The sequence below is a fragment of the Puntigrus tetrazona genome, chromosome 20 (genome assembly GCF_018831695.1).
Source record: "Puntigrus tetrazona isolate hp1 chromosome 20, ASM1883169v1, whole genome shotgun sequence".
NCBI classification, from domain to species: Eukaryota; Metazoa; Chordata; class Actinopteri; order Cypriniformes; family Cyprinidae; genus Puntigrus; species Puntigrus tetrazona.
This window is the reverse complement of record NC_056718.1, coordinates 23,018,782-23,033,612: the sequence shown is the minus strand read 5'-3', so window position 1 is coordinate 23,033,612 and position 14,831 is coordinate 23,018,782. Positions and strand designations below refer to the sequence as shown.

Here is a 14,831-nt window from a genome sequence, read left to right as displayed (position 1 = left end):
AAAGCTGGGTCAGTGAAAGACAAACAGCCGATCTCTTATCAGCTGGTGAAGTGTTTTTAACGCGAGATTTCTGCTTTTTTCCCCGTGACACCGAAACAGATGCTGCTGTTCTCATTACACTGAACTCAAAACATCGGCATACGTAAAAATACATATAAAGCAAGACTAGTGCGAAAAATCTTTAACGCAGTCGTCAAGTGGAATGTTTTTATGATGTCAGTATGTTGATTGCTTTATTGTGTCATTTTCACGTGTATTTTGACATGTGTAAATGTAGTCACGTCAGTCAAGACATGTGCTGCACATTTCAGCAGTAATGTATTTAAATGACAGATTTTACTGCAGTTTGTCTTCGTAAAAAACTTTCTTCATTTCACCCCGTATCTCTAGCAGTATCTATTCTAATTCTGTTCTAAAGAAGCACACCTGCACTCTCTCTTCTATATCTATTCTAACTAAAAATAAAAGAAAAAAAAGAGCATTTTTCATCAAAATGAAATTCTCTGTTCTTTTGACTTTTTATTTTCGACCCTCTAAGACCGGCGTTCCCTGTTTATCTATCCTAGCTATTTGTTTTATTGTTTATTATTGGATGAAAATGATGTATATTGCATTAACCGAGATTTGTCACAGCGCTTTTTCCTTCCTCTTCTTTCCGTCTGCTAAATTCTGTAATAAACACGCTTTTCAAAAACATTCTTACGGACCCTGTAACCCCGTGAATTTCTGCTAATTTGACAATACTATATTTATATGTTACTGCACACTTTGTCCTCTCTGGGACTGCAGTCGTGAAGAGGCTGACTTCAAAAACAGATTTAGAGGAATTTAGTCTACTCTGCTAAACGCATACTCTGTGGTGAATGGGTGCCGTCAGCACGAGAGTCCAAACATCACAATAATCCACTAAATGTTGTCCACATCTTGTGAAAAAACGAATCGGTTTTAATTTTCCAAACCGTTGCAACTGGTCAGGCCTTTATCCGTAATATTGCGTATGGATTACTTGTGTCACTTTCATCAATAAATTCAACCAAAGCTTGTGTATGTATTAAGCTAAAAAGCATTTGCACGTAATAATGATTACTGTTATGACCTAATTTAATGAAGAAGGATTATTTCCTATGACCTAAATGGTAATAGAGTATTTAATCAGGAATATATGCATGATATAAAAATCACCCCGTGTATTGGTTTTAATTTTGAATAATCTTTGCATAAATAAAATGAGCACAAGCAAGCATAGTTGGTTAACCAAACATCATAAAAGCGTCAGATTTGTCCTTTCGTGATTTCTTTTTTGTGTCTTTTTTGTTATCATGGTTGCACACACATAAGTTAGTTTACACAAGACCCTACATTAGATATATGAGCGATATCCAGAAGTGTTTTTCTAATTGGTTTCTATTGTGAAACGCCTCTTTACAGTCCACGCTCCCAGATAATGTTTTGGAAACTGAATGCAGATGATATAATAAACTGCTATAATCACTGCCGTGCTGTCGCTGATTGTGAAATGAATATTGTTTTACTAGTCAATGAGTCAAGTTGTGACAGCTGGGAGGTGAAAGTCAAAATTGCCCATCATTGACTCCACCCGGCCTTTATCTGGGCATTTCGGTCCGTTCCTCAGCATTAATGTGAGGTTGTATCGTTTACAGCAAGCGATCGCTTTATCGCTTTACACTTACTGTAAAAGGAAGATTATGTGCATTTTGTTGTTCTCAAATGATGCTGATTAAATTACCGTAGACTAACCTAAACCTTTACCACTTTTACACTTTACTTTACACTTTACACTTTATATTTCATATTTTATACTTTTTTATACTTTGTACACTTCTTCTTTATATATTTTTTTATGTTTTTTTATATATATATATATATATATATATATATATATATATATATATATATATATATATATATATATACTTTTTTGTTTTCTATTCCAACGCTGGACGGTTGTAAAAAACATTTCTCTGCATGTCGTACCATGTATGCATGTGTATGTGACAAATAAAATTAGAATTTGACACAAAAAAAATAGATGCAAGCTGTTTATCTTTGTTGTGTCTGTTATAGGGGCCTTCGCAATCTTAAAGATCTTGTAATACAGATTTTACTTTCTAATTTTATAATAGATTTCATAAAACAGAAGACCCTGACATTACAGCCTATGTTCTGTATACACCAGACAAATTATATGAGAATCAAAGACGAAAAGAAAAGTTGATTGTATGGGTTCTAACACTAGAGGTCAGTGTTTAACAAAACTTTTTTGTTGGATACTAAAAGTTTTTCTAGTTCTCCTAGGGTTTTCGCAGGTGACCACATGTTCGTGAGGTGATCTGCCGTATCATAATAAGCTTTGAAAGAGTTCAAATAATTCACCACGGACGCCAAATTGAACGCTTTATCATTTCAGCAGACTTTTTTTTTCTTTTTCGCGCAGTGTGTATGTTCCAGGCCTGTTTCTCTTCGCAATAAAAGACGATTCGTTTGCTATCTAGCGATCGCTATCTAATTGTTATCTCAGACAGAGATACGACGCTGTGATAGCCTGCGTAAACATTTGGATCAGCAAATGTCACGGGGTTTGATTTCCGGGGGAATGCATAATGCGCTGATAAAATGCGCGTAGGCCTTAAATGCGATATTGGATAAACCCATCTGCCAAACCCGTTTTCAAACCAGGTTGAAACGTACCTGCAGCGGATAGACTTGTAGGAGTTTGTCTAGTTTTCCCCCTTTCTCAACCCCCCTATTCTTAAGCAAATCCCTTAAGGAATGCCGGATATTCAAGCAGCGGTGTAGCGGTCTAATCCTCCGGGAAGTTAAAACATTCTCCATGGGCCGACCAGCTGAGAGACTGAAATATAAATATATAAGAGAGCCGACCAGAAGCGCAACCGTGCTCAGGAATATATACTTTGCTTACCTTGGGGACATTTTTATCGCTTAAGTTGCGCATTCACGGCTTGTCAAACTTAATAGAGTTCTTGGTTGTATATAGAAGTAAGCGTATGAATATTAACTGGAATTAAACTAGACAAAATGTTAACAGCAGTTTGTTTGTTTTTTGCAGAAGTGATTTTGGTGAGAAATGCTCGAGTTCATATTCAGACCTCTTACTTCATTGCAGACTTTGAGACCTTGGACAACTTTTTTGTTCACTGAGAAAAATCGAATTCTTGAAATCTACGTCTAATCGTGTCACCGTTTGGTATGGACATCTTATTAAATGATTCGATTATTGAGCCAGGTAATCAAAATTTCATCAGTAATGTGATGGTAATGAGTATAAATCTGGATATTTAACAGGAAAAGCACATTACTTGGGAATAGAAAAGCGGATTACAAGAACATTTTGGGAATTTGAAATTGCATTTCGTTCACAATGTATTATTGAAATTACATTAAGAATGTACTTGGCATTAGCTTAGCATAATTGAAATTACATTATTTTTATTAATATTTTTATTTATTTATGTTTATTTAGTTTTTATTCATTACAACTAGCTGAAACAAATAAATATTGCATTCTAAATATATATAAATACACACACACACACATATATATACACACATATATATATACATGTATACACATATATATATATATATATATATATATATATATATACACACACACACACACACATATATATATATATATATATATATATATATATATATATTTTTTTTTTTTTTTTTTTTTTTTTTTTTTTTTTTTTTAAAGCTTTAACTACAATGACTGAGGAATGTAAACAGGGCCAGTTCAGGAACTTCCGGCTGGAGATGTCGGAAGCCATTCATTCAAATGCATGTAAATAGAGCAGCTCAGTGCATGATGTCATTGCAGTGCTAGGAGGCGCTGGTGCTCGTTACATCCATGCATTTGCCTCCAGGTTTCCATGACCCACACAACCTCATTTGTTTTCTTTTGTGTATGTGCGGTTCAGCAGGCGAGACGGGTTTTTCCTGCTGATAGCTGCCGATGACAGGCGTGAGTCACTCGCGCGGTGCCCATTGTTTGCTGTTTGCTGATGTGGATGTAGATCTGGAGGGCATTTTCTGTTGCTGGTCCCAGCACAATGCACAATGGCACAGAGATGCTGACACCCAACAAAAATGTCTTTATTTAGCGAAATCATAGCAGCTCATGATGACACGTGTGTGCTTCACTAGTCCTCCCTGTTTTCCCCTCACCTCACGGTCCCAAAAGAGAGAGAGAGACAGGAAGGGAGAGGATGAGGGCTTTCCATTTGTTAGGTTGAACCAGATTTCCAGTCTTCAAATTATTGTTTTGTGACGTTTTAATAGGCCTACATTTAAAAAACTTTGCCAACTTTTACCACCGACTTGTTAACCGTTTCATATATGATGCTGAACATTATTATGTGTAATGAAAGTTTCATATTTTGGTTTTGGGAGTCCCTAACAACAGGTTGATATGCATGCAAAGTAAAAAATAGTCTTATAATATGCATATATCTTATTCTTTTTTTCGAGTCATTTCGTTCATTTTAGCAAAACAGAATCGAAATGTCATGTGTCCCTGCCCTAGCATGTCTTTTACTTGTGCAAAAGCCGATGACACATGAAATCAACAGAAAAGATTGATTCATTAGTCTATAGTTAGCTCACCTCACCTCTTATCTGACAAGTTCGTCTCTATTCTTCCGGTTTGATCAGTATGAGCTGTAAAAAAAAAAATCTCCAGAGTCTTTCAAACTAATTCCATTACAGAGCCTAATGGATATTGCGCATGCGCGAATGAACGAATCACTCCCCGAGATTTGTTCGAAACGAACAAATCGTTCAAGAACCACCTATCACTAACGCGTAGCCCGCAACCTATAACAATTAGTTATGTGAAACAAAGCAAAACCAATGTTACGGCGCGTCTACGCAGGACACGCCCCTTACCGCTGATTGGCCACGAGTTTGTTTTGGTACTCAGCCCGACTTTTTTTCGAAAGCGCTTTTGAAAAATCGCTTACCCTGCCTCACGGTTGCATGGTACCTCTTTTCTGTAATGTAATTTCTATGTAACATAACACAGAGCATTGTGTTGTAAATGCATACGTAAATTGGACCGCTCCAGGCACGTAGATGTGGCCGCCATGTTGGAACGGTGAACATGCTGCTTTTTTGGAAACTGTTTTTTGCGACTGTGCAAAATTTCTGACTCAAAGTGCGGTGAACGGTGAAAGTATTAGTGCTATATACAAGTGTCTTTACAATCAGGACAGTACATTAAAATAATATGATACTGCCGACTGATATTTCTTACCAAGCATCACAGGGACTTGTTTTGTACAGCTAAAATAACTGCAAGTGACTTATCCCGGAAAGAAACCTTGCATATTTAAGTTACAAAAGGCTGCACCCACTATTAAACGGACGCATACTGCGTTCATTAACACGGGTATTGTTCAACATGTGCAGTGTATGCACTGAAAACATCCTATTTTGAAAGACTTGCATGCTATAATTGCGCATGAGATGGAGATGAAAGCTAAAAAGGATTACCTTGGTATATAAAAACTGTTGCATATATGGTTTAAATGCAGTTTTACCCATGTATAGGTTTCTTAAGAAAAGGAGCGCCTTGCTTGGGAAGTTTCTGGTATCATTTATGATCATTTTTCATTCATTCTGAATTTTTTTAAAAGTGGATACCTGCCCATCTAGATATTTCAAAGAGATAAAAGTAACAAAACCCATTGTCTCGAACAACCCGTCCTATCTGCAACATCAGTGATGATGAGACAAAGTTATAATGGCTGTTTCTGTTCAGAATCGAGTCAGATAGGGAGCCTGCATGGGCGACGCAGACAGAAGGCACATCAGCGATCGTGCGTGAGCCGTCGAAGACAGGATTTTCTGCTGAATGAGTGGTGTCAAGGTCAGGAAGAAAGAAATAAGACAGAAAAGGAGTTTAACTGTGACAAAAAAAAAAAAAAAAAAAACTAGCATGAATTATTCATCTGCCCCTTTTTCTTATGCTCCTCTTCACAGCATACAGTCCTGACAGCTTTATTTCCGCTCGGTCTAGAGAAAAGAGTGTGGCTTTCTGCACCTTCTTACTTCCCAAAATGGCCTTTTAATTAGGCTGACAAATTACAGTCGATGTTCGCTGCAGCTATTGGGGAAAGGAACTGTGGGAAATTTGTGTTCCTCAAGCTATCTTTTGTCTGCCGACTGTAAAGAGAAGTAGCAGCCGGTGGGAACCTATTATTGAGACAAAAATTCAAAGCACTACCATTAGCATCTTCTAAAAGTACTTTGAATGCTTTAATCACACAGGTTCTTTTGTTTATTTATAGCATGTTATTTTTATGTAAATTGTCATGTTTTGTGATAAAATAGGTTAAGATCAAATGTTGTCCGTAACAATTGCCTGTTTTAGCATATATACATATATATATATATATACCTTCTTATAAGGTAATAGTTCATTAAAAAATGTTAAATGTGCCATAATTTACCCAAAACAATGTTTTTTGGTCATATAAAAAATACTATACAATATTGTTTATACTCAGCCAGAAGAACAGAGTCATACAGAATCGATTGACCTGTTGCTGGTTATTATAAATACTATATAGACACTATATAGAGCTGTGCATTACTTCACTTCATGACAAAAAAAAAACCTGAATGAATGCAGGCGAAGTCGGGTTTTCAAGCAGGTCAGGCCTCTTGCAGAATCAGTTACTGATCTGAATCAGTACATTTTATCAAAAACAATACTTTAAAATGACAACAATCAGGTTTTTGAGATCAAAACTGTTTCAACCAGCGAACTCCCGGAAAGTTCAAGGATCCAGAAAGAAAAGGTATTCAGACGGCAATGCGGAGAAATGCATTAATGCAGAGAAAACATGGCCGATTTATTCTTGAATGGCAGAGAGAATAGCGATTAACGTCCAGATGTCCAGAAGTCATCTAAAAAAGGTATTTCTTTCTTTCTTGACTTAGACTTACTCAAAATATAGTGCACGAGTCATTCTGAGCACTTTTATGATCATTTTATGGTGCTTCATTTTTGAAGCTTGAAAGCATTTTTCTCAGTTTGACTGAATAAATGCGGGCAGAATGCATTTTTTTGGCTGAACTCTGCCTTTAATCTTCAATGGTACGTTCTGACTGTGAGAGCTTTTTATCTGACCACTGTATAGACAGTTGTCTCTGCGTTATCATAACTTAAGCAAAAAAAACAAATTCTTTTTACACGCACCACAGTTGACTTTTTCTGCTTCCACTCTAGGCAAATCAGCATGCAGAGGAAAAGCCAAGCGGAAGATCAAAGGGATATTTCACCCATAAATGCAAATGTACTCAAAATTTACTTAGCCTCTGTCCATCCAATATAATGTTTTCCATTGGAAAAAAAATGTCGTTTCAATTGCTCAGCAATGAATTTTCTGCGGTAAATGAGTGCCATCTGAATAAATGCATCAGAATAATCCACATGACACGAGTCCATCAATTAATATCTTTTGAAGCAAAAAGCTATATTTGTGACAAACAATATATAATATATTTGTGTCTCACATCAAAATCCACCAATCCTTGTTTAGCGCAGTTTTAGATGCTTGATCTGTGCATATTTCTCTTCTGATTCAGATGAGATGACCTTTATACTGGAGAAAACAATATTATTGACGGAGGATCATTTTTAGGAAACAACAGTTTGACAATACAGTGATTATTGTCATGTTTTTACCAGCTGTTTTGTCTCTCATTCTGACGGCACCCATTGACTAAAGAGGACCTGTTGGTAAGCAAGGAATGTAATGCTTAAAAAGAAACAAACCCTACATCTGGGATGGCCTGAGAAGGAGTCCATTTTTAGAAAATGTCACTTTTTGGGTGAACTGTTCCTTTAATGTTTGTGTCCGTTCAGTAACCAGATGCTAGAAGACGGTGAGCTTCTTTTAGCTGTGCTTGTGTGTGTATGTGTGGGTGGTAACTCTCTTATAAACCACAGATGCAAAATCTGCAGCGTTGCTATGGAAAATGCAATTAACAGGTGCAACTTGAAGGCATCTCTTTTTCACTTCGCTCTCACGAAGCGTCTCCCGTCATGTTTTATGGGTGTGTTTTGACCGGTGGTCCTCTTCAGACCGATTCGACGCACATCGCTTGAATGCAAGGGAGAGGAACTTATTGTTTGTCCCATGTAAACCGAATTATATCAGCGTGGAGCAGCAGCCTCTCATAAAAGCGCGCTAGCAGGGCTCTCTGTCTGTGTGGACGGCTAATCAGATGCGGAGACGTCTGCCACTTGACAAGCACAGAGACTCAATGAGGTGAAGCTTTCCCTATTGCCAAGCCATCGCCACGGAAACGGCATTCCGTGCCAGAGCGCATCCTCAGGGACTGGAGGCGACTGCCCACTGCTTCTATCTGCACTAAATAAGTGGGTTGAAAAGGAGCTGTAGAGAGTCTCTTCCCCCGAAGACTTCCTCTGGCTCTCTAGGCGCCAAGGCCTCTGCTGTCTCACTGTAAAGCCACACTAATATCAAACACAGCTGTGCTGGCAGAAAGCTATCACAGGCCAAGAGCTGGCAATTTGTGTCAGTAGCTGGAGGTGCTGCTCCAATTTGGCGATCATTTGTTTGTTAGCTTAGGAAGTCGGTGCAACCTTACCCCAACACTGAATGCTTTTGCATTCATTCAGCCTTGAAATCTGACTGTGAAGTACCACGGAAATGACAAAGGTTTCTTAAACACGTGAGATTATTTATTCCAACATTACGCATCATGGATTTTTTTTAGATGCTGGATCATCATCCTTTTATTCACTTATTAGCACCTTTACTAATTAAATTTAATGACATATAATATTTGTTTCGCTAGGCTAAATAACTGTGAATGTCTTGGAAAGCTCAAATGCTTTAGGAATAAGGCAAAAGTAGAAAGTTGTGACATTACTGTAAATGTAAGTATAAATATATGAAAATCAAAATGCGAAAATAAATAAATAAAACATGAACACAAAAACATTACAAACAAACAATCAACTTCATTTTTCTTGGAAGAGTGGATATGGCCGTTAGTAAGTTTAATGTTTATGGCTTCCTGTCCACTTGCAGCTGTGTTTAGCTGTATAAAACAATTAAATGATCATTTTTAATGTATTATGTTAATTACGAACAGGTATTGACAAGTCTAGCACACTCAAAATGCCTTACTTCTGTGTTGGATTCTTTAAAAAGCTAACAAAATATGTTCTTCGAGGTACTGTTGTTAAATTGTTATTTCTGAATGTTCTCTTAATAATCCAAAGATCCAAATTTTCAAAATGTTCTTTCCTATGAATGTATAAAATATTTCAAATTTACATTCAGCGTTACTTGAATCATTTTTATGTTTGGAAAATAAATATAGAACATATATATATATATATATATATATATATATTATATATATATATATATATATATATATATATATATATATATATATATATATATATATATATATATATATATATAGGAACATATAGAAAATGAACCACCACATTCTAAATGTAATTTCCCCTTGTCATTTATTAATTATCATTTTTGTATCTCTTATTCATCATCAAAAAAACCAAACATTTAGATAGTTCTAGAATCTGTAGCTATGGTTGGCTTTTTCCAACTGCACTGAAGGAAGAACTAAAACCAGTTTCCAGTGTGATGGAAATACTCATCATCATTAGGATGTGTGGGACAGCTGTGTAAACGGCATGTTTTCCCAACAGGCCTTGCGGACCGCTCCTAAACACGAAGGTTAATTCTGTGTTAAAGGAGATGCTAAAAAGAACATTATTTTGTGTATTTGCTGTGATGCAATGTGTTTATGTGGTTTAAGTTTCAAAAAACTCGTTATTTTCCACATAACGCTGTGCGTTATTGTTTCTCCTCTAAGCCCCGCCTTCCTGAAACGGGTCGATTTGTGCAAAGAGCATCGTTCTGTAAAAGAGAGGTGTGCTCTGATTGGCCGGCTATCCAGTGCGTTGTGATTATATGTCAAGCGTTTGGCGGAAATGTTAATAGTGAGTAGTGAGTAGTGAACGCTGCGTAGGGACCATGTCAATCGAAACTCACTCTGCATTTGTGATCGGAGAAATGACAAGAGACAACAGCACTATCGTTCACTGCTCAAAAACCTTTTTTAATAATAAGTAGTAGATTATTGAATTGTAAACATTTGAGAGATGTTACGAAAACACGCCTCCACTTTGTGATGTCACAAAGTGGGGGCGTGTTTAAACTAGTCGTTTAAAAGAGTCAATCTTCTTTATGCACCAAGAGCTTGTAACACTCTAAAGAGAAGGCAAAATTATGATTGGCATCATGTGACCCCTAAAAAGTTTTTATTATAGCACTACTGGTTACCCAGCATGCTCTGTGACAGGGGTCAAATCAGAGTGAGTCTGAACTGATTACTCGCTATAAAAAAAATATAAAAGTATGTGAAACAGGTTTAGGGGAATATAAGGGTGAACTACAAACTGCTCCCTTTTTTGCTCCCTTTAAGGTCACTTCGGTAAGAGAACGCCATTTGTAGGGACGTTCCAAACGAAAGTCTCAGTACACCATATAACTACAGAAGAGTCAAGTTTTAAATGGGAAAAATATCGAAACTCTTTTGTAATTTTTGACGAGATGCTACTGGTCTAATTGGATTCAATTAACTATGCTAAGCTATGCTAAATGTGCTATCGCCAGACAAATAGATTGCCTGAACGGCAAAACTCAACTTATTAAACTCTCGGGGAGTTGGAGAACGAGCCTATTTCCAAAAAAAGTTTAATTTCACTTGTACGGACATCAAGCCTGAAGGGAGTTTTATTTCAGATCTGTCGCTTTTAAGGCCTTGAAATACAGCTTGTTGTCCGTCACAGTATGTGAGATTCAGACAGTTTTCTCTCAGCGAGAAAGTGATGTATGTGGGTTGAAGATGAGAACGCATGATGGGTAATTAGTCTCGTTGGGTTTGAGTTCAATGACTTACAGATGGCTGGGTAGATCAGTCGGACAAAGCAGAAATGTGTCATTTAATTCTTTCTGTGTTGTCCATTCAGATAGCACCTTGAGATAGAATACGAGTTTACGGTGTTGTTTTAAATGAGTCATCATGATTTTCAAAAAATTCACTCACTCAATACGCAAAACAAACAGCATTTCACATTAATTAGCGCATCCAGCATGGCCGTCAGTCCCCATTTAAACTAAAATGTAAATATATGATGCATTTAATTTATTGTCTATTTTCGCGTTTTTAGCTAAGTTTTTCTCCGTCATGCAACCAATCCTGAATAAATATCATACAGCATAATTTCATACTAACCTGTTAGCGTCGCTCGATTGTTTACATTAATGTAATTAAATAATATATGCAAGGCAGCAGGAGGGATCAGGATGCAGGATGTTGCCCTCGTTTCACCTTCCTTCCCCCTCCACCCCGCAGCGTGAACATTCCTCATTCCATAGATTTTATTGCTTTTCTGTATAGCCATGATGCCTACTCTTATCACAGAAGAAGGTGTACATATAAAGATCCCCTAAGTGCTTGTCATTTGACAAGCATTTCTAAGTTCGTAGCTGAGTCTTAAACTTCAGCTTTAAAGCAAGCGTGCGTATGAAGCTACATGTGGAAGAGGGAGATAAAATAAAACCGGTGTTAAAAAGACGCCCCACAGACCGCAGCAGGAAACCATATTACTTTGGCTCTCACCAGCTTCCTGTTTCTACCACAGATATTACAGTACAGCTTCAGACACTGTGATTTACTTATTGTTACCCTTGACCTCTCTCTATTTAGAACCAAATATTATGGAAAGCCGTTTCCACCAGTGGAGTTTTTCACAATCACAAGGTACAGCCTTAAAAAAGTGACATTTCTATTAATAATTCTAGTTTCTAGTAAAGCGATATGTAGAAAATATAACATATATTTATTCATTTGTTTACTTTTTCAGCAGCTACAGTTTTTTTTCAGTGTTATTAACTGGTTAGAATTTAAAACTTTAATTAGAATTTAGAATTTCTCGCTCCTCATACATTGTCAACATTATTTTACTTTTGAACGCTATTTTATTTTTAGATGGTCATAGTTTTATGATTATTACTTACAGACATAAAGACACGTTTTATGTTTATTTTCACATTTTTTCGATGCGATGTTCGAAAGAATCGCTCGCGGCGCTTTTAATGCTTTGTCAGTTTCTGCCCGGGATCTGCATCAGTATGAAATAAGATAGATCGAGGTGAAGAAAGCCGCCACAAAGAACGCTGAGTCACAACGCACATATCAGTTAGATGGCAAATGATGATTTATTTGCCACTCTATCTTCTCTTTAATTTGCCCTTCAAATGGACAATTGATGTCTGGCTCTCCAGACCACCAAAGTGCAGCGCTAGACAGAATCTTCCCACAGCTTTGTAAAACTGAGACCAGACGAAATGTATATTGGTGATGCCTTTTCAATCAGTTTTGTTTGACCTTTTGTCACGTCACCAGCATTTCGTAAAAGACATCTACCTAGATTTTTACAGATCGCTCAGACAAGCCGAACACTTTTTTTAAGTCATAGCCATATTCAAAAACCTATGAAACTGATTTAGAATAGTCTAGGTCTATCAACGGTCTACATCTGAATAGTAATTCAGAGCTCTGTGATAATGATGTACGGGCTCATATTGAATTGGGTTTATACGGTTTTTCCTGCTTCGTTGAGCTGATTGCAGATGTGCACAGCTGGCCGTGTCAGGTCTACCATGATGTTGTTTGACTGAGCACCTGTATGTACGTGTGTGTGTATATTAGTGAAAGTATAGATACTGCTGGTTAAATATATGCCATTGCACATGAAATTTGTAAAGACAGAAGTACTTGCATTTAAAAGTACTCAGGTACCAAATTTAAATTTCCCTTTTTATGCCAATGCACATTTATTATCGATAATTCTTGCAATACTTTATGCTTGTGAAGCAACAATACTTCACGCCTAATAAATACACCGACTAGCTTGTAGTATCTTTGGCTTAAAGAGCTTTTATAATGTTAAAAACTCATATAAGGTAATGTTGCGTAGCCATTGAGTGGACAACGAAATTGCTGTGAATACATAAATTATTACAATATCTAATACCACAGTATTACCTTCTTATTAATCAGTAAATAAATATCGCATTCGCAACTGGGCAGTGCTCACGGTGGGAAAACACTTCAGCTAACCGTCCGAGAGTGATTACTGACAGGCTGTAAAAAAAAAATCACATTTTAGAGAAGAAACAAATCATCCACTGACTTTTAAAGGTGCTGACGCCTTTCTTCTTCGAGGACCATGTAGTGAAGTAAAAAAAAGTCAACAAAACAATAAAAAAATAAATAATATTATTGTATATAATATGTATATTGAATGGAGCAGCAAGTGCTTGGCAAGTGAAGTTTCTTAATAATTTGTGACCCTGCACCACAAAGTCACATGGGTTTATTTATAGCAATAGCCAAACTAACACTGTATGGGTCAAAATGATAAATTAATATTTTATATCCCCCAAATCATCAGGGTATTAAGTAAAGATCACGCTATTTTACATTTTGCACATTTCCTACTAATATAGCAAAACTAATTTTTTGATCAGTAATATGCATTGAAAATAACTGTTTTCCCAATAATAATAATAATTTTTTTTTATTTTTTTGCATCCTCAGATATAGGAATATCGTCCTATCCCCACATCAACGGTAACCTTCGCTTTCGGGTTGTGCATAAATCTCGTGACCCTCGCGGTCCCGCGGTCACGTTTGTTCCTGCGCGCGCTCCCGTCAGCGTCCCTCGCGAATTTTGCCCGGAGTATAGGGGGCGCGCGCACGGAGGCGCGATAAGACGAACCAGAGCCGGGAACGCGGAAACAGTACGAGCGCTCGACGACGGAGCCGAGGTGCGTTAACCGGCGACTGCGGGGAAAGAGCGACGCTCGCCACAGAAACCGCGTTCGAGAGCCCCGTTTCCGGGTGCGACAGATTTTACTTTTGTTTCAGGCCGTCGGACAAGAAGCCCGCTTGGGTGGATAAAAGCGAACCAGCGAGGGAAGAGACGGATTGTTTCGGGATTTGAGAATGTCGGGGAGCCGAGAGGAGGAGCGGCGGAAACTCGCCGACATCATCAACCACTGGAACGCCAACCGGCTCGACCTGTTCGAGATCAGCCAACCGACCGAGGTGAGTCCGCGGAGCCGCCAGCGAGCGCAGGCCGCAGCGCCCCTGACGCTCCGCTCCGCGCCGCGAGCTTCGCCCGCCGCCCCCACCTCCCCCACCACCACCGGCGGCGCGCGAGCTGCTCGTAGTAAAGAAACGTGGGCTCGATCTGTCATAGGTTCTCGTTTTTGCGACGTGCAAAAACGGATAAATCACGACGGCGGCGGCTTTGTTGCGACTTATCTGGCGCGTTTTGAGTCGGGTTAATGCTGTTGTTGGAGGGCTGTGGCAAAGCGTAAATACTCTGGTGTGGGGGAAAAAAAATGCTTTTGTCGTTTTAACGTTTCTTACCGTGCACCGGCCGGTCATTTGCCGGGCTAAAATCGCTGCTCGCTGTTTGTAGCAGAGCGCTGCATGCAAAGCTGTCAGATTAGATCGGACCGGCTGCATAACAGTGTTGGGGATGAATGTTTGCTAGGTTAGGATGTCAATTGATTGTCAACAGAAACTGGTGATGTAACCTGAAATGCACCGGTGGCTGTGCGTTTATTTGCACTGTGCATGTTTTCAAACGTTCTCGTAACGCGAGCGTCATGCGTGTTGCCGATCTTTGCCTGCAC

At 38.1% G+C, this 14,831-nt stretch overlaps 1 protein-coding gene across 22 annotated transcripts in view; it reads left to right on the top strand.

Annotated features, from left to right (window-relative positions):
• The first annotated feature begins 13,874 nt into the window (after window positions 1–13,874).
• The window catches only part of afdna (afadin, adherens junction formation factor a), a 102,075-nt gene continuing 101,118 nt past the window's right edge, over window positions 13,875–14,831 (top strand). For 9 of the 22 annotated variants that reach the window (XM_043220631.1, XM_043220627.1, XM_043220628.1 and 6 more), the window contains exon 1: window positions 13,880–14,235. In XM_043220631.1, the coding sequence (XP_043076566.1) occupies window positions 14,134–14,235 (102 nt within the window). In that variant the 5' untranslated portion in view covers window positions 13,880–14,133. Of the gene's footprint in view, window positions 14,236–14,831 lie in introns of all 22 variants that reach the window. The other 13 variants (XM_043220612.1, XM_043220609.1, XM_043220632.1 and 10 more) reach the window with 3 other exon arrangements.